The sequence below is a fragment of the Phalacrocorax aristotelis genome, chromosome 5, assembly GCF_949628215.1.
Source record: "Phalacrocorax aristotelis chromosome 5, bGulAri2.1, whole genome shotgun sequence".
Lineage (NCBI taxonomy): Eukaryota > Metazoa > Chordata > Aves > Suliformes > Phalacrocoracidae > Phalacrocorax > Phalacrocorax aristotelis.
The window spans coordinates 1,002,574-1,022,166 of NC_134280.1; the positions used below are offsets into that span (position 1 = coordinate 1,002,574).

At 43.5% G+C, this 19,593-nt stretch overlaps 1 protein-coding gene across 2 annotated transcripts in view; it reads right to left on the bottom strand.

The window, feature by feature from the left end:
• Positions 1-876: 876 nt before the first annotated feature.
• Positions 877-19,593, bottom strand: part of GPD2 (glycerol-3-phosphate dehydrogenase 2) — a 61,418-nt gene continuing 42,701 nt past the window's right edge. For both annotated transcript variants that reach the window (XM_075092708.1, XM_075092707.1), the window contains exons 8-17: positions 19,129-19,273; positions 14,640-14,833; positions 12,465-12,599; positions 12,055-12,230; positions 11,405-11,536; positions 10,792-10,950; positions 8,121-8,233; positions 7,947-8,025; positions 7,725-7,823; positions 877-4,014 (exon numbers count right to left, since the gene is read on the bottom strand). In XM_075092708.1, the coding sequence (XP_074948809.1) occupies positions 3,889-4,014; positions 7,725-7,823; positions 7,947-8,025; positions 8,121-8,233; positions 10,792-10,950; positions 11,405-11,536; positions 12,055-12,230; positions 12,465-12,599; positions 14,640-14,833; positions 19,129-19,273 (1,358 nt within the window). In that variant the 3' untranslated portion in view covers positions 877-3,888. The remainder of the gene's footprint in view (positions 4,015-7,724; positions 7,824-7,946; positions 8,026-8,120; positions 8,234-10,791; positions 10,951-11,404; positions 11,537-12,054; positions 12,231-12,464; positions 12,600-14,639; positions 14,834-19,128; positions 19,274-19,593) is intronic.

Below are 19,593 nucleotides of genomic sequence, written 5' to 3' on the forward strand. Positions count from 1 at the left end.
CGCTCCTCAAAAACCCCGGCTCGTTTCGGTTCCACCTCGAGCAGCCAGTTCAGGATCATGGCCCAAGGCAATCTTAGCGCTGCAGAATATTGGGGATGAAGACGACTGTAGCAGAAGTTTTCTGACATATCACTTGCACCCCACAGATTTGATAAAAATTCATAATCATCGTGATTATACTCTGGAGGTATCGGTCCTGGTTATTTCTGGGGGGAACACGCGGAAGGGAGCCATTTTGCCTGCACATACACAACCCCTCAACTCGGCACAGCTACATCACAGCTGTGGAATGTCCCTATTACAAGTGTAAATTAAAACCTATAAAATAATATGGAGATTATAAAAATTGCGTTAAAACTGATAACAGCTTTACTGATTTACTGACAATGAAAATATATCGCATTTTTTCTGTCAGAACATTTATCAACACATGGCAACCCTGGACTAACTTGACATGTGAAATGATCAAAATGGATTATGGAATCTCTTCCGTTCATTTCTATTGATTTTAGTTACGATGAAATTCATCAGCGTGCAAAGGAGCGCTTGCGACTGGCATTTCCCCCCCCCCAAAATGCAGGGCCGCTGGCTGGCTGCAATTCTAGCATGAGACGGCAGCGCGGAACACCTTACTCTGCGTGTCCTCGGCGAGTGCGCACAGCTCCTACGTCCCGAGAATGCTGAGTGCTGTATTAACTCCTAATTTTCACTTTTAAACTACAAAGTGCGAAATGCTGAGCTAAAACGGGAGAGCACGGACAAAATTATGTTATGTTTACCAACAAGCATCTCTGACATTTTTCCTTTAAAAATAAACTTTTCTGAGGTTAATCAAAGTTATTTTTGTAACTGCCGTAACAAACTGCCGGTGAAGGGACCACTTTTAATCGCTTTTATTGATTCATGCTTTCAGTTCCTACTCAGTTAAAAACAAGGCACATTAAATACATCCTCTTATTGCTCTATAAATGCATGCGGCTCATTCTGAATATCAAAAGTAATAAATAATGGCAGTAAAACACCGAGACAGTTATAAAAATGACAACCCAGCCTCAAACACAGTATTTAACAGTTCAGTCTAGAACAGCAGCCTAACAAAATATGCAAGTGCCACGTGTAAAAGAGGCGGTGTCTGTACATGTGTGTACATATCTACACCCGTATTTATACACGCATACACAAACACGCTGCATGTGCACGCCTGCCCTCCCCCCAGGGCGTGCAGTTCATTTAAAACACAAAATAAACACCCGTTGAGAAATCCAACTCCCACCTCAAAAGGAAAAGAAAAAAAAAGAAAAATATAAAGAGAAAAAGAAATCACATAACTGCTTTTCCACATAGGATCAGAACAATGCAAGACAGTGACATTTTACAACTCTTTCTACAGTACATTCACATGAAAAAAAACCCAAACAAAATAAACAACAAAGTCAACATTCCTGAAAACAAATGCGAGCTGATAAATAAATACTTCTAGGGTTTTTTTTCACGTATAGATTTAGCTGTTTTAGGTAACACATGCAATCTTCTCCCATTACACAAGGTAGTCACACGAGATCTTGCTGTGCCGTACAAAAGAGCAGAGAAGCACCACAGTAAAGTGCCGAAGATGCAAAGCAAATTCGTATCGGAGGACACACGCACAGCCAAGAAACCCCGAAGTCACGTTCCCTACGCAATATTACTGCAGCAAGGGAACAAAGAGTAGACGTTGGGTACAAAGCAGAAAATTGTGGCTTTACAAGTAAACTTGTATTATTAATTCTTAACAGTGCCATTTATAGGGGAGTGGAGGAGAATTCTCATTTAAATCATACAAAAGATGTTCAATATTGTAAATATTTTTTCTTTATGTGGCCTGGAAAAGGTCTCATTATTTTTACTTTTTCTTTTTTTTTGTTCTAAATTAAATTGTTAGCAGTGGAATCCTAAACCCCTTCCTTCCTTACCTTGCGCACTGAGCCAAAATAACCTGCGTACTGTACACTCATTTCCCTCCAGATCCGCAGCATATGCAAAGTCTGCTGTTGTGCTCTTGTTTGCAAGGGGTTTTGGACGTACGAAGCCATGTCACACATTAGATACTTTACCTGAATATGCTGGAACATATTCGCCAAAGAGAAGCTTGCAGGACCACCGAAACAAACCCCTTTGTTTGGGGAAGAACTTTCATGCTGTCAAATGTGCTAACTCCTCGCTCCCATAGGCCGTGCCTCATGAGCACAGGACTCGAAGCAAAAAAGCCAGAGCCCCTTAACAATACCTGCGTTTTGGTACAAGCAGCATCAAAAAAAAATTATAACATGCAAAAACCATCCGAAAGGCATTTACTGAAACTGTCTCCTTCCCTCCAGATTCTCCCAGTTGTTTGGACTGACAAAACCATAACTGTGTATGAATTTGAAATGAGGTTTGCCTTTTTTTTGTATCTACTATTTCTAAACACCTGAATTTTTCATTTTGCATTTTTTTTAAAGGACTCTGCCTCTCCAGCCAAACACGTCTGTACTGACTATGCTACATACGCGCATTCCTCAGCATCTCCATTTCGTGTATGCAATCATTTTGCCTTTTAAAATACCGAAGTAATCGTTGCTGTTATTTTCCATTAGTGGAAGTGGTCACATCAGTTAAAATAGATCAGATTTTACACAAGTAGAAATTCTGACACCTTAGAACTGAGGCTTGTTTTGAGTTGTAAATTGGTATTCATACTCAAAGTATATAACAGGATGACAAATCAATCAATAAGCCATTCTTATGTTTCCCCCTTCCATGCTCTACATTAGGCAGAACTCCTCCACCCGCCCGTGGCCCAAGTCAGCCTAACAACAGAAAGGCAAATAGCCAGACACAGCATCACTGGAAACAGCTCAAGAGAGTGGTCCTAATTTTTGTTTTTCTCCATTAATCTGCTCAAAAATAGCCCTTTCACTTTACAGAAGAGTTACTGGAATGCAAAACAAATGTCATTGTTTCACTCTGTCATTAGCGTTTTTAAATAAACAATTAAGACTCATGCTATCAAAGCCTGGCCATATCCTACGTATCGTTAGTGTTTGTCCAAAATGGGAAACAGTATGAAATGCTTTACAGCATGAACCACCACCTGCGAGACAACGCTATTTATTAAAGGAAGCTTGTTTTTATTAATATGGGAGAAAGGAAAGCTGTCCCCTAGTTTTTAACCAAATTATTAACTTGGGTGATTAATCAAGACGTCTTGCAGTTTCTCAGCTTCGTACTGCTGTTATTTTCGCCTGGCCACGTATTGGTACCACTGAAATAACAGAGCGCTCGGAAGAGCAAAGCCAGCCACCCGCAGAAGGCTTGTGGCAGTTCCTCACCGTCATCACTACCTCAGGGAGCGTCACTTTAGTTCCTTTTGTGATACCATCGCCAGTCCAGAACATCAGCTTTCCCTCTCTTGCTTTTCCCCGAAGAGGACAGAGCAGCAGCTTTTAAATACTAAGTGTGCATTTGCAAAACTCAACGCAACACATTTAACGGCAGGATTCACTTTAAGCATCGTTTTCTTTAAAGGTAAAGGCGATATAAAAGTTAATGAACAAGGCAGTATGTGCACATGTGCTTGTGTGAGCACCCAAATCATTCTAGACTGTATTCTTGAACTCTCGTTAATAAACTCCTACGTCTAAACAATACCCAGTCCAAAAGGCCACGTACTGGAGTGTTAAGAGCTGCACAGAAAGCCATTAATAATGAAAACAAATGCACCATCGTATTTTTGTAAGAGCTACACCAATAGATACCAGTCATCTTGACCAAGCAAGGACAATCAGAAGCACTGGAATGTTGTTCAGCAGAGAGGCGCGGCCACGCATCTCCGTTGGCTGTGGCTGCGCGCACACGTTGTGTCGGAACTCAGAGTCCACCACCGCTCCGGTCCACCGGAATCACCACCCTCTGGCGCAGATTCTCCTCAGCAGTCTTCATGAGCACAGCCAGCCGGCTTCCAGAGACGTGGCCCTTCTGAATAGCGCTCATGAGCTTAAGACACAACAGGGAGAGCATCCCGTTAACTCATTTGCAAGACGAAGAACAGAGGTAGACGCTACAGCCCCTCACGGAAAGGCCTCAGTAAGCAGCCAAGGGGACGGCAGGGCAGCTACCACCGACACCAGTCCCTGAGCAGACACCACACGAGCCCTCCACCGACACGGCGTATGGGGCGCAGGACACCAGCGGAGTCGTGCAGCTTGGTGCTGTTAACTCATGGCGTACGGACACGGCTGGCTGTCCTGCCCCTGGGCCACCAAGGGTGGATGCTGACATGGTTCCAGTCCAAACAATGGCAGAGCTTGTCCAAGAGCCCTTAGCAAACGTTAAAGAATATACAGAACTCATTTTTCCATATAGAAAGCAAAACTGCTGTATGGTTTCAAAGACTCACCCCAAAGCTTGATTCCTATTTTCCAGAAACATCAGGGAAAGTTTTGGCCGGGCACAGGTGGCAGCAAGAGCAGAAGTACCAAATACGATCCACTTGGAAGTAACAGTGCAGGCAACCATCAACAGCAGGGTTTTTTCAGTGACATTTAAGAATGCAGGATAACCCATCCCTTTCACAGGCTTTTTTTTTTTTTAACCTCTTTTTTGCTATCTGAAAGATGTACCTAATAGAAGCACACCATTCCTGATCTACCACTGACCCTGGACCATGACCTTTTTTGTTCATGTGCCCTTCTTTGTAGTGACAGTGTACTTGACTTCCACAATTCTTTCAAATCCAAATTCCTTTATAGACTTTTAAAACTAATTTGCCTTTAAGTCCTTGAAACTGGACTCAGCTCTATCTTAACGAACACATACTAGTGCTAAGATTTTAGTTAATTCTTTTTTTATCCCACGGATAAAGCGAGCATTAGACTTGAAATTACATGCAGTCAGCTTGCCAAAGACTACTATGGAAAGCAATCGGTGCTTACAAAATGCAATTTCTTACTCCCATTGAGTGTTAAGAATCCTTCAGATTTCTCCCCATCTATAGAAAAATCTGTTCATTATATCTGCAGCTGGACCTATGCAAATGTGGTATCAACCCTGTCAAAGCAGGAATGAGAACCCGGGAGGGGAAAGGGACAGAAGGGAACCCTGTGCTTTACAGACCCAGCTGAGGCTAGAAAAACCTCCCTGCATTTTGAAGGCATTTCGATCACCCTGTGCAGCCAGGAGGCAAGGTGGAGGGTGAGTCGGGAAGGAGAGGACCAGCAGAGGCAGCTGGTCAAAGAGCAGGAGTTACAGCCAGCAAGGGAAGTCCTCCATCGCTGGGGCTGAGTACTCCCTCGCCTCCCTCCCCACTCCCCACACGGACAGGGAGGCCCTAAGAGGGGAGGCACTGCCCTTGCACCCATTCACCCTGCTTGACAACACAGCCTTGTGCCTGCCTGGTCTGGCTGCGCTGCATGCTCTCTGGGGAAGCGACCACAGAGAGAGCTGATCCTCTGGCACTACCATGAGAGCAAGAGTTTCTGGTACGCAGGTCTGCCAGGACCCCAAAGGAAACCTGCTGGTGGGAAAATGGCTTCCTCCTGATTTAACATGGGGTTGGGTTCTTTTTTTGCCTCCACATAACAAAACTAGTTCCCAAGGTCCCCCTCCTTTCTTGAGCACAAATGACAGCAGCACAAGGCTTCTGTATGCAAGTCTCCAGAAGAAGCGTCCCCGCCCTAAGACAGCTCCACGCGCACCTAACCGCCGTCAGAGCCCTGCCTCCCTGCCGTGGTGGAGCGCCCTGGGTGCAGTCGGCGCGGCTCACTGCGGTCCGCTTTCCCTCTGTGAAACACGCGGAAGCCTCGGTGTCTGCCGGGACTGGTTCTCGCAAGGCCGTTATTTGAGTTACGTCGGCAATCGGCGGTTGGCCGGATGAAAGCACTTGGCACTGCGCTGCTCCCCACCCGGAGAGCTACGCGGCCACCCTCGTACAATGTGTTCCTATATTCTAATATAAACGTCCACAAATATTTGCACATGGCTTTCCACAAGCATTCTGTGGTAAAATGCAATTACTTGAAAGTGTTCAGAAAGCAAACACAAAAGTATTGGGAACTGACTTAACAGATCCATTTAAAAAAAAAATTAAACAACCATTTAATGTATTTTGTTCCTTCCATGGCAACCTCCTGTTAATTTTATGACCACACTTCCCCCTCAGCACTTGGCCCCGCAGCGGCTCCCCGTGCGCTGCGCTCTCCTCTACAGGACAGAGGTGCACAGGCACAAGCGAGCACTACTGCAGCACCCATCATGAGCCTTAAATATATAGATTGCGCTGTGAAATGTATAGGGGAAGCCAGTAGCCAGAGTTACACCGTTTTACAAAAGTAACAGTGAAACTACACCAACAGCGACGTGCCTTTTATATTTTACAGCTATCATGGCTTAGGGCAGGCAAGCCCTAGTGAGGCTATGCAGCCCAGTAAAGTAAAAACCCTAGAAAGCCACAAAAAAAAAATCCACAGAAAACAATTACTGCTAGTTTCAACTTCTTAACCACTGTGTATCCAAACTAACCAAGTTACAGTTTAACACAGCCCTAACAGTAAACAGTGGGTTCCCCCCCACCCATTAAAAGTTTTCACATGCAAAGGGCTGTGCGAGGGAGACCCTTTTCAAGAGCCAGAACAGCAGCTGCAATTTTCTCTTATATTGGAATACATAAGCATAAACTCCCAAAGCCCTTGTTTCTTTTTCTTTCCCCTCCACGGTTTGTTTGGGTTTTGTCCCCCCCTTCCCCCCGGTGCCTTGCAGTTACCCAGCTAAATTGCTCCATTTTAGGCAAATAAATAGTCCTTTTTTCTAATGCTGGACACAACCTGTGAAAATTTTCTGCATTTAGATTCAACAATGCTGCTCTTATCTACAGCTCATCTCGAGAGAGACAATTACCATTTCCTTTGCCTTGATCTTGTTTGTTTAACTTGACACAGTGAAGAAAGGGCTGACATTGACCAAAATCCCCAGCATTAATTTATCTCATGTTCGGCATTCATCATTGCCACCAGGCAGGAAAGACATGGCAGTCACTTGAAATACCACACCAAGAAAGGCTCCGCAAAAACAAAGCTGGCTGGCAAACTGCATATGCAAGAGGAGCTGGGCAAACAAATGGTTCAGTGGCACCCTGAATTCTATTTTAAAGCTCTGCAAAAAGCAGGGATGTATGGGCTGTCAGTGTAACGCCTTTCGCACACACCGAGATAACGTTAGCCAAGCCAGGAGTTAAAATGGGATTATATGGATTGGATGTGCTTTAACCACAAGCTCATTCTTGAAAATATTCAAAATAGTTTAGAAACTACCAGTCACTTAACAGACCCAGATAAATGTCAGCATGCATAACTGTGCCATATACCTTCCAACGTACAATTGTAGCATTTTTTAATACATTTAAACAGCGTTTCTGGATTAAAAAAGCCAAATTCACGTCCGTACTGGGGAATACTTTGAAAAATGGGCCTGTTCTTTGGGCCTCGTCATTTCTGCACATGAAACAAATCCCTGAATATCATTGCTGCTCGAGGATGGCTGCGTGCCACTGACCTTGTGATCTGGCAAAGGGCATCGACACTACAGCGTTTACCCGAGCAACGCTCACCTAGTCTCCGACCCAGTCCTCCAGCAAAGGGGGAGAAAATCTAATGGACAAAGTCACAGGTATTTAAGTTACCACAGCATCTCTTGTAACACAGAAAACCTACCTGCAGAAACTCATTGAGCTCAACCTGTCCGTTTTTGTTCAGATCCACTTCATTGAGGATATCATGAAGTGTGTTTTCAGCAATTTGCACGCTGATGCTCTAGGCAAAAAAAAAAAAGCACAGAAGTACATCAGCTGGATTGTTCAGCACTATTTGTGCCACACTCGGAAATTTAGATAAGAGGCTTAAAAAGGAAACTGAAAGAACACAAGGAAGCGTTACCTCCAAGACACGCTGCACATCCAGTATAGTAATAAACCCTTTCTTGTCCTTGTCAAACATGTGGAATCGCTTCTTGTACCTGCAAGATAAGGATTATCAGTGGGAAAAACTGCACTCAGAAGAATGACAGGTATTAATTCCTATCAGCATAGGGAACTCTCTTACTCTACTTACCTTTCAATATCTGAAGGCACTAGACTGATTTCGGAGCTGTCTGTTAATTGATCCGATTTTACTTTGTAGCCCATTTCATAATAGAGAAATTTTCTAGCAGCTTCAAGTTCCTCCTACAACGAAATAAGGACAAACTGTATATCCAAGGAATAGCAAGTTCTTGCACAATTATTTTTAATGTAGCATTTTTTAGCTTCTTCCACTTAGCTAGAATTTACCTAAGGTCCAAAAATTAAACAGATGGTAGCCAAAAATTATTTAAAAAAAATAACTCAAGCTTAGGCACTCTTTAGTCTTGAAAAGAGATATCAAGCCTAGTAAAGACTCCTAATTACCATGTAAACGCTTCCAGGACGATACCACACCTTCAGTCACACAGGGTCTATCTACCCATTTCGTGAGGAATGGTGCCTGCAGGTCAGGCCTACAAAGCACTGTTTAACTCACAGCTGGTATCTTAGTGCAATGTCTCACCTAACTGCCTAATATTGGGGCACGGAGGGAATCGGGAGGCTCAAACCTGGCAGGTTCTTTACATTTTAAACTAGTTTTTGTGATGGCAGTAAAATTAATTTATTACCTGAAAATTCAATGCAAGGTCTTCCATAGCCAGTTTTTTAATAAGTGATAAACACCTGCCATACATGAAGTAGTGCAGAAGAGAGCTCTCCCTACAGCGACGGGTACACCCAACACGGTTTTAAGAGTGACACAAGCATCTGCCACATGGGCACCAATATTAAATAGTCCGCACTGCAGTTATCAAACACAAGTAAGCATGCTAAGAAACGGCCACCAGAGCAGGAAAAGATTCCTAGACACGTACATATACGCCACTTCATCTAGCAGAGACTTGTTTGCGAAGCTGTATTAAGAGACCAACTCAACCATACTGACCACTCTTACGTACTTCGCTATAAGCACAGAAATTCGCCTTGAAGTCCCAAACCAACAAAGACTTATTTAGTGGTCTTATTAGAAGATCTAAACTGAAGAATGCTCTTCTGGATGGGCATTGAATTGCCTCGTCTGTCATGCTGAAATATAGCAAATGCCAGACTGCTGTGAAAATGCAGCACTTCAAAATGGCCCAAGACCGGCTACGGAAGAGACGCTCAATAACTCAAGGGGTTTTTAGCCTCGTTTGAAAGAAAAGGAGACTTTTCCAAAAGAAACCCCAGTGGGCATTCGGGGAACCCAGAGACCACCTCGCTGGCGTCAGTGAGCTCACACAAGCCATGGATGGCTTTGTAAGTCTTACAGGTACATGCGGTACTCATTAGCTTTCCTTCCTGCGGGTTAGGCTGAGGACGGGTGCCTAACTCCCCAACTACAGCCTGCTGGAGCTAAGGCTGTCCACGCAGCCCTAATGGCGTGCTGGCTTCAAATGCTTTGCTTTGCAAGCTTCCCATTTTCTAGTCTATCGTTATGGAAGAATTGATATAGCTTTGGTTAACGTGGTGGATTATTCTACAAGCAAATCTCACTGGGTAAGGGTGAGAGCCTCTAACTTCAGTCAAGGCTTCAGACTATGAGGCTGCACAACATCCATGCAGGCAAGCAACACAGATCACAGCTGTGGCACGATGGTGTCTCCTTCATTATGCGTTCCTGTGGGGAGGCTTTGGAATCACCGCAGGTGCTCTGGCTAGCAGGGTTCAAACGAGCTCCTTCCAGAATGTTAATCAAACTTCTAAGTGGCTAAAAGGTTTTGCGAACAGTCCAAGGGAAACTTCCCATCCCCTTTGGAGTGGAAGGGCTAGGGGAGCATTCCCAGGTTCCATTTGCTTGAAAGAAGTGGAAGAAGTCCCAAACCACGCGTCCCTCTCAGGTACAGCACTCCTTGCGCTGCCTTTCCACCAGCATACTCCGAGCAGCATTACAAGCCCTGCCTCCGGGATTCTGGGCATTTGTCTTTTCACGACACCAGAAAGCAGCGATGATTGGTAACTGACGTGATGCGCTAGTTCGGAAGGGGCAGATTTCACGTCAGTAGGTGGGATGCCTACATCTAAGCTAGTTACCTGAGGTACTCCTGACAGCTTGCGGAGATCTAAAGAGGGCTGTAGGGCACGATTCAGTGCGTGCACAGCAGATGCCTTTGTTAGCGTAAGTCGTCTGACCAAAGCTTGTTACTACAGAGCAGGCACACAGAGTCCAGCTTAAGAGACAACCTGTTGCCAACACCACAAGCGAGACGAGTCCCACGCTGTATGTCTGAGCACAGACCCGCTGGGGGCAAAGGAAGCTAACAACGACCTTAAACATTAAGGTAGGCCAGAGAATGGTGCAAACTCAGTATCATTGCTTTTAAAAAGACACAGCAGACAAAAAGTTGTGACACAGGTTACAAGATCCTCCCTTTCTGAGGCAGATCTGTTTAAAAATGTCAGTAAACAAAATATCTGAGCAGGGATGGGTCAGTAACGCCAAGTCTGCTTTCACTTCTAAAGCTGGGGAACAACAGGATGCAGATTTTCCCTTTCCCCTGGCCAACACCAACTCATTTCACAGCTATTTTTGTCATTAAGACTTTATCAAAGACACCAAGTGAAATCATTCTCTCAGGAAGAAAGCATCACTTGAAGTTTTCTATTCAACTAATTTAGATCCTTAATGTGAAAACTACTTAAGAAAAACAAAACGGTTTCAGATTAAAAAGCCTTTGTACCTTCTTTTTCTGCTCACTCCAGTTAAGTTCTTTCCCCATTATATCTACGATTCTTGGCAGGGCTTCCTCTGCAGCCTGCACATTCAGAAATGCCAGGCGAGTACGTCGGGAAATCATATCCACTGCCGTGCGGGCATACTCTTTAACACCATAGACAACCTAGAACAATAAGACAAGGGGGAAAAAAGCAGATGAGAGGGTAGCCGGGCATTGTGGGAAGTTATGTTTAGCATCACAAACCGCACTGCCGGGCTGGCTATACAAAAGGAACTTTCTGTAACTAGGTCCCCCCCAGCCAAGGGAAAGGTTTGAAAAGCTCCCTTTTTCTTCGAACACTTTCTAAAATGCACCTGGGATCAAACATGTGCATATGAAAAAAAAATAGACATTCTATAATTATAAATATTTAATTATGTGCATTAATATGTGTAAATATAAACATAAAAATAAAGCATGCTCCAGGGAAGGAGGGAAACAAGAACTGAAAAAAGATCTGGACCTCACCAAAGGAAAGGGCTTATGGAGATTTTTTACAGAGCAAGACAGGCCTGCTCTAGACCCTGCTTATCCCCAGAAGAGAATCAAAGAACGTTATGTAGTTTTTCCCACATACCTCAGCTTCAATATAAGGAAATTCAGATACAAGACGTTTTCCAACAATAGGCCATCTCTTTCCTGTAACTTGGGCTATTTTGGCCACCTCAAAAGCCTTGTCACCGTATGTTGAAGCTAGATGCTGAGCCACCTGCGGAGTTGAAACCAAATTCAGTAGGCTTTTGAAAGCATATCAAGTATACACACGACCGTCTTGTCAATTCTCTTGTTATTGGTGACAAATAGGCTGAGGAGGGTATTCGGTTTTGATTGAGTGGGAGGAAACCACTTGCGCTGTGAATGGGTTAGACCAGCACTGACACCACTACGTATGTGCCAAGGTAATGGTGCGTGATGGTGCTCCAACTCTGCTGCTACGCTGCAGTCATATCTGAAGTATGGATTCTGTTGGGCTCGAAGGAGGGCAAAGCCTAGCATGTCGTAACGTTTTAAAGCAGGAAACAGTCAGGATTAAGAGGAAGGGGAAAGGGAAGAAGAGAAGAACAATTTTCAAAATTTATTTTTGTTAAAACTATCTTTGCCCCGGCCAGGTAATAAGCTCTTATCGGGCTCAGACCTTTGTATACGTTATATCGGCATTAGATTTAGTGGGAAGACAAAACCCTCCAACACAGAAACATCTGAGCATCAGCAGAGTACATGGCTCACCTCACTTTCAAGTCCATAGTCCTGGACCAACCTAATGTAGAGAGTGGGACTCCAGTCCTCAGCCCCTTGTAGCTGCAGTCCAATGGTCCTACTGGAACCTGCCTTCAGATCATGCGCCTGAATAGCTGCATCAATGGTGTCCTGGGCCATGGCACGGTAGGTTGTCCACTTCCCACCTGTAACCACACAGTTACTTATTGATTTGGGGAGAGCAAGCGGATACCAAGTTGATACGTACGATATATATCACATTATTCTTACTAGACTTGCTCCAACAAGCCAGTCACGCTACCACTGACAGATCATTATCTAGTTATAGGAACATGAAGGATTATTCTGTAACAAGAAAAGTTTTGAATAAAATACACTGGGGAAGCCCTAAGCAGCTACTTTAAGAGAACTACCAGTACCTGCTATTGTGACAAGACCACTGTCGCTAATGGTGACGACATGATTCCGGGATATCGACTGTGTGTCTTTGGAGTTGGGGTCTGTGACCAGAGGACGAATGCCACTCCACGCTGCCAACACATCTCCTCTTCTTACTGTCCGGAACCAAAGATCAGCCAAAGTCAGCCAAGAACTGATAGGTATTTATCTCATATCCCTCCTCTGGTCTTTGCCTGCACGTAGATACTTGCTGTGAAACAAGGACTGCACCACATCATCCTTGTTAGCTGGGCAACTCAAGAAGCTGGAAAAGATTCTCTAGAGTAATGGAATAAGCTGGGCTACAGAGTTAAAACCAGCGCTGCCATGATCAGTACCAGTAACCTTCTCCAGCCCAAAACGAAGTCAGAGACAGAGGTCCATTTGCTCTCTTTGGTGGTCCTTTTTGAGGGTGCCAGAGCAGGGGCACAGGCTGCCCAGAGAGGCTGTGGGGTCCCTTCCCTGGAGACATTCACCCCCCGCCTGGACGCGGCCCTGTGCCCCTGCTCTGGGGGTGCCTGCTCAAGCAGGGGGTGGGACGGGGTGAGCTCCAGAGGGCCCTTCCAACCCCTGCCAGTCTGGGATTCTGTGACATATAAAACATGGGACTGATAGAGAATTTAATGAAATTAGTTTTGTCCCTTATTAAATTTGCAATAGAAAAATTGACCGATTTGCTTTATGCTGAAGTCTTTGGAACATTTTTTTTAAATACAACTTTCAAATAAATGATAATTGAAAAATCAGTAACGGGGTGTAAAAATATCCCCACAGAACACAAAATAGATTTCAGAAATCAATGGTGCTCTGCCAGCATGTTTAACCTGCCAAAATGAAGTGTTAATCACAGAAATAAGATACCATATTACGTTTATAAACTAATGAAACTAGAAAAAGCAGCATGCGTGACACTATAATTAAACAGTTGGAACACATCCAAGCCTGTTGATAACCCTGGCACTGTCTCTGGCAGCAAAAAGGCAGGTCTGCAGTGAGTTGATATGGCCAGCACAGTTGTTAATTCAATAACAAGCAATCTATAAACACTGCTAATTGCATATGTGAAAAACAGCGTGCACCTAGGTAGGTTTCATTCAAAAGAATTAAACACTTCATAATGTACTTCTGTAAAATACCTTGCAAAATCTCTGTCTTATTCACAGTCCTAACTCTACCAGCTACCTGCCTGGCCTCCCGCACTTATTGATATCAACTTCTGCTCCAGAAACTTGAAGGTACATTTCCTGAAGACTTTTTCTGAGCATTATACAACACAGAGACATCAACTGTCCACTTCAGGAAACCAGTAACCTAGCGCTGCCCATCTCCAGACAGCAAGCTTTCCTAAACCTAAGGATGCTGCACCGCTCCTGACAGTGCTCTTCAGATTCATTTTAATGCTCCTACTACAGCAGAAATACAGAAGTACAAATGCTCTCAACAGAATGATTTTAAAACACCTCGCTCCAAAGGAAAGAAGCCTCTCTCCTTTAAACCAGCACCAAGCCGAAGCAGGCCAGCGTCTTACAAGTGTGTTCTCAGCTCAGCTACTGAAGGGAACGACTGTCACCAAGCAATTTTTATAAATTCCCCTTCTTGCCCAGTGTACGTTCCTCTCCCACTGAACACTGACACTATTAGATATTTACCATGCCAAGAAAAGTAAATTCTAAAAATACAGTGGCCAGAAGAACGGAAATAAAAACAAAGACATGGGAAAAGTCAGAACAACGCTTCCTTCAAGACAAGCAGGTGAATTATTTGAGGTACCTGCGCTGATGTATGACTGAACTCTCCCAGATCTGCAAAGCCTTGCGCCCGCCACCCAAAGAGACCAGAACTTGGCCGTGGAGCTGGACACTTAGTGCCAGTTAGGCAAAAGGTATGCAAAGTCTGAGCATGCAGATACCAACCAACCTCCATTTAAGTAGCCCAGCGATTGCAGGGATATCTGAAGAAGCATCCTTGTTTAGGTCTGATCGATAGACCAAGATGAGACTTATGCCCCACTAGGTTTAGAAACACCCAGACGCACAAGAACCACAGTTATCAAGGTCTCAGAAAAACTTTTGACAGACAGCGTCTACTCAGACTGAAATGCCACAGGCTCATCAGCACCATCAGCGTGGGGAGAAACAGAGCTGACAAAGGTTTACCTTCAACGTCAACACTAAGGTAGTTGCGTACTTCATTCAGAATGAAGTTTATGTCTTCTTCTGTTGGGATGGGATGGGACGTAACATCAGTCGGGCTGTCTGTGGTCCCTGCAATCGTCATCTTCTCCCACGGCAGGAAGAAAATCACTCTACCATCGCTGGTGGCTGGGTCAAGCAGACCCATATTATCAGGGCTGAAATAAAGAAGGGACACGGTTCAAAACAGGTCAGGCATCACCAGGGATTCTGTTCTTGCACATCTTCCACCCCAGATAAAGTATTAGAACATTAATCATTTGAGCTAAGAACAAAAGTAAAATAAAATAAAATAAAATCAGTTATTTCCCATGTGGCCGTGACCTGACTTTAAAAGGCAGTCCCAGAAGTTTTGAGAAATAAGGCCCTTGTATGTGATGCTCAGATATCACCAGAATTTGATTTCTGAAGCAAGTTAGCAGACCACAGCCTTAACTCAAGCAATCAGGCCTTTGGCATACCTCACATCTCCATCCACTCTTGAAAGTCTTGCTCATCGGAATGTCAAATACAAACATTTGGAAGTTCACTTGGAACTCGTTACGGAACAAGCAACTGCTTTTAATCAAAAAATAGACTAATTTATATTCTGCCACAAAGGGAAGGGAAGGCTGAAACAGAATGCACGTGGAAATGGAAGAAGTAAGAACAGACCCCCAGTCCTGTTTTGATGCATTTAAGTACATAACAAGAAAAATTTAAGGTGAAATAATATTAACCGAAGTTATCAGTTATTGACTTTTGTCCTCTGCGTAGGGAGCAAAGACATACCAAATCCCAGTGACTTCTGCAGCCTAGCACTGGCAGTAGAGGTGGGGCAGGGGCGTAGGGCTGAGGGTCAGTAATAGGAAGAAGAGAGTAGAGAAGACAAGAGAACAGCAACACACACTGATGTCGTAAGCGTTGCGAGTGCATTTGAACAGAGAAACTCCAGTGATGCTGCAGCCCGAGTCTGCTGACGACCTGCCGCCTGAACAGAACGAACGCCTACGGACTCCCGCAGGATTTGGGCCGGGAGGCGTATTCCAACTGCTCCCAGCTCTCGCTACGGCATTCCTGAAGGGGGAACCGTGTTTGAAGGGAAAAAAGGCAAAAGGTATCACCTCCGTAAAGACCAACAGACTCTAACCCGACGCCAGTACTCAGAGATTTCGTATTTATTTATGCCAGTCCTACCAACAGGACGATTCAGTAAAATGAAGGAAAAAAAAAATCTTCTTACAGGAAATTTTAACTTATGTATAAATGTTTCCTGGTATAATGCAAAAAAAAAAAAAAACCCAAAAAACAACAAACCCTACATGTACAAAACCAGTTGTCCTTATCACTTATTAAATAGCTCTGCTTATATTTCAGAAAACAAAAGGCTTCTCCAAACGCTTCAAAAACAAACAGCTTTTATATAGGAAAATATTTAAGCTGCCCCTTTTTTCCATTCATTTTTATTTAAAGGAAAGATGCTGAGTTTCATTTCAGGTTCTGGAAGTCCTTGCGAAAACACGTGCAGTCAGTTTGGCAGCCTTCAGGCTTTGCACCTACTCCCGGTAACGGAAGGAGGATATAGGAAGTATATGGAAGGAGGATGGGAGGTATGTATTTAGGTAGTGATAAGGACCGTCAGAGGGGAATAATCCAACGGGCTCAGGTAACTACTAACACAATAAGCTGAAGGTAGACAAAGACCTGCTTGGATACGAATTACCTATTCAAGAGAGCCGCAAGCTGAATCACTGAATATTTCATTTTTAGGAAGTCTAAACTGATTACTGAAGGTAAGTTTTCAATATCTGGAAAGGCTAGAAGAGAAGCTGAAAATTTCATATATAGCATGTATATTAGAACATTTTTTAGATGATATTTATAGACAGCTTAAGCATACAGTTGGAGAGGTACAATTTAATAGGGGAAGTCAACACAGATTTGTGAAAGGTAAATCACGTCAGACAAATGATTACTTTTTAAAATGAAAAAGCTATTGATTTAGAGACAGAGGAAACTAGAGATTTAATATATGGTATCAGAATATTCAGAAAACTTCAGACATTTTTTCAAAAGTTTTTTTTTTAATGTGATTTTGTAAAAACTGTTAAAGAGAACCAAGTAAAGACTTATTCACCAAACCTCGTACCAGGTTTCACTGTGACACCTATGGACTGAAGTGTTTCCAGTTAGATGACACAGCAAGTTATGAGAGAGGATGAAACAGTTCTCCATACGCCAATTAATTTACTGAATTAAATACCACCACCTATCCTGGGAAGCGCGCTCTCAACCTCCTATCGCTACGTTAGTTCCATCTTACATAAATAACTGAAGAGCCACCAAAACAAACTTTAGAAGTGAGGGGTTTCCCATCAAAACCAAGCACCCTAACACCCAAGTACTGGCTGCCCTGGGGCTCCAGAGGCGTTTGACCAAAGCACCACACACACAGTTCAGGAGCAAACAGGTGACTTTCCGTAGACTAGAACTAAGGCTTAACAGACAAGTTTACCTGGAACGGAGAGCAGATAGGAAAACTCAAGAAAGACAGAAAACATCTGAAATTTCACAGATGGGAGGGGAAAGAAGCGTTGCATTCACAGACACATTTCAGGCAGGAAGCCCATCTGAACAAAGGTAGCCAAAATCCCCTCTCATTTTAGCAGAAAATAAACAATAGGGAGTGAGAGAGACCTATTCCAGCTGCTGGAATAGATGTGTGTACTAAAAATAGAATTAATGAAAGGAGGAATACTGGGACTATTAATGAAGAACACAAATGAGTAAGAAACCCATGGCAAATGAATGCATTAGGTTAACATTAGTTCTACAAAATCTTAACTATGTTTATATCTAAAACCCTCTACCTGTTACAATAACGTTTTCCTTTGTATGAGTCTTGGCCAAACTTCTAAAAAACATTAGCTACAAGGCAAGAGGACGCAGTGAAATGACAGTCTTTGCTTGTTGAGGATTATTGCTTGGCACCAGGAGAAGACTTGGTAGAACTAAGATCAAACACCACGAGTACTTCCCATTTAGCAGGCAGCTCCTTGGCTTAAGCTATGCCACTTGAAGGAAATTCAGTACCATTTTATCTAATCAGCTGTACTGTGGAGGCAGTATGTGGGCAGACACTATTTTACACGGAAAGCAAAGCCCACATGCTGACATACACAGGGGAACAAGAAGAACAAGAATTCTCTAATTTCCAATTAAAATTATTAGGTTATTATACAATAAATAAATAAGAGCCCTCACGCATATTGAGCCATCTTCTATTTTGAATTTACAAAGTGATTCAAAGTTTTAAACCTTTACATGTTTTTGCTGTAGGGCCATAAAGTCAATCACAGATGTGCTTCCAAACAGTACATGAGGAAACTGGGATTACAACCCATTTCTCCACATCGCTAGTGCTTTAAAGCACTAAAGTGCTTGATAGCACTAAAGCTATCAAGTCATTTCCCCATTCTTCATGGGAAAAGACACCAAAAAAAGAACAGAATGCACGAGTGATTTTACACTAGGTCAAAAGCACCTCCATTTTACAGTCTATGGTCATGTCCTGTTGGGACAGCTCTGGCCAAAACAACATGTTGTGCACTGGAAGTCTAAATTTATATTCACAGAGGAGTGCAATGATGATATGGAAGGCATTATTGTAAGACCACTGTATCAACAGAATTGGGAATAAGTCTACAAATGTGAATTTCCATTAGGATGCTAATGACTGCAGAAACCAAAGGTAATATTTGAGCTTCAACTGACGAGGCTTGCTCGGTAGAAGGGGATTTGGTTTTGCAGCAGCAAATAAGGGAAGAAGCAGGAGTCTGCAGAGAGCGCGCTCGCAGAGCGCCACGGGAACCTCTTCTGTATCCAGGTCAGCAGAGGCAGGCAAGTCCTTCCCACCAGAACAGCCACAGGTGGGTGGGCTTGTGTCCACAGCAGCGTCTGAATTTAATCCTGCTATTTTGAACTACTGCTTGTATTGTGTATACGCTGCACTCCTATTTACTACGAATGGAGTCGTAACGTGGCAGAGTACAGTGGCAGAGTGTTACTGCATACAGAGTTTGATATTTAACAGGAGAAGAGCTTTCCTCTCTGGAAGGTTGATTCGTGTTTTCTTAGGGGAGGTCAACAAGCAGTAAGTACGCTCAGCTCCAACTCATTATTAAAAAAGGTGCCTTTCACAAGTCTGATGTAGATGCTCTGCCTAAACGCCCGTCTGCTTCAGCAGGAGTTCTGCCTTGGTGGGTTTTAACTAAGAACTACAAGACTTCAGTCTTTTCTGAATACGTGAAATTGTTATTCTCACAGGCACACTGCCAGAATCCTCTTCTAAAAAACGCAAAAAGTAAAAATCAAATTGTGCATTCAAAACTACCGTAAAACCTACGAACGCGTCTCTGCAAGCTTATTTATTAGATGCCAGCAGAGAGTGTTACGAGGCTTTGAATATCGTTACCTGTAATAACCAGGCATCACGATGTGCACGCCTGCACTCGGCTGGCAGATGTTGGGTACTTCCTGATCATCCATTTTGCGCACAGAGTCTGTGAAAGGTCCCGTAGCATTGATAACGCATTTGGCTTTGACATCAAATTCCTGCCCTGTGAAAGAAAACAGTATCAAACACATCCATCATTTGTTTTTCTGCTCGCTGCCACTCTCTAGCATTAATCCATCTATGAACTTGATCTACAGTAAAGTATATCGTGCTTCTGTGAACAGAACAGCTGGAATGGTTTTTAAAAATTAACAAAGATTTCTTTCAAATCTGGTCTTACGTGAAAATGTTTTACAGTGAAATTCCACCGTATCTGTAAGGGCAGAAGAAGGTAGACCGGGTAGAAGCTCAACTGAAATTGGCCTCTCGAACAAGAGAGATTTCAGTCTCAACCCATAGACTTGGTAAATGGGATTATTACTG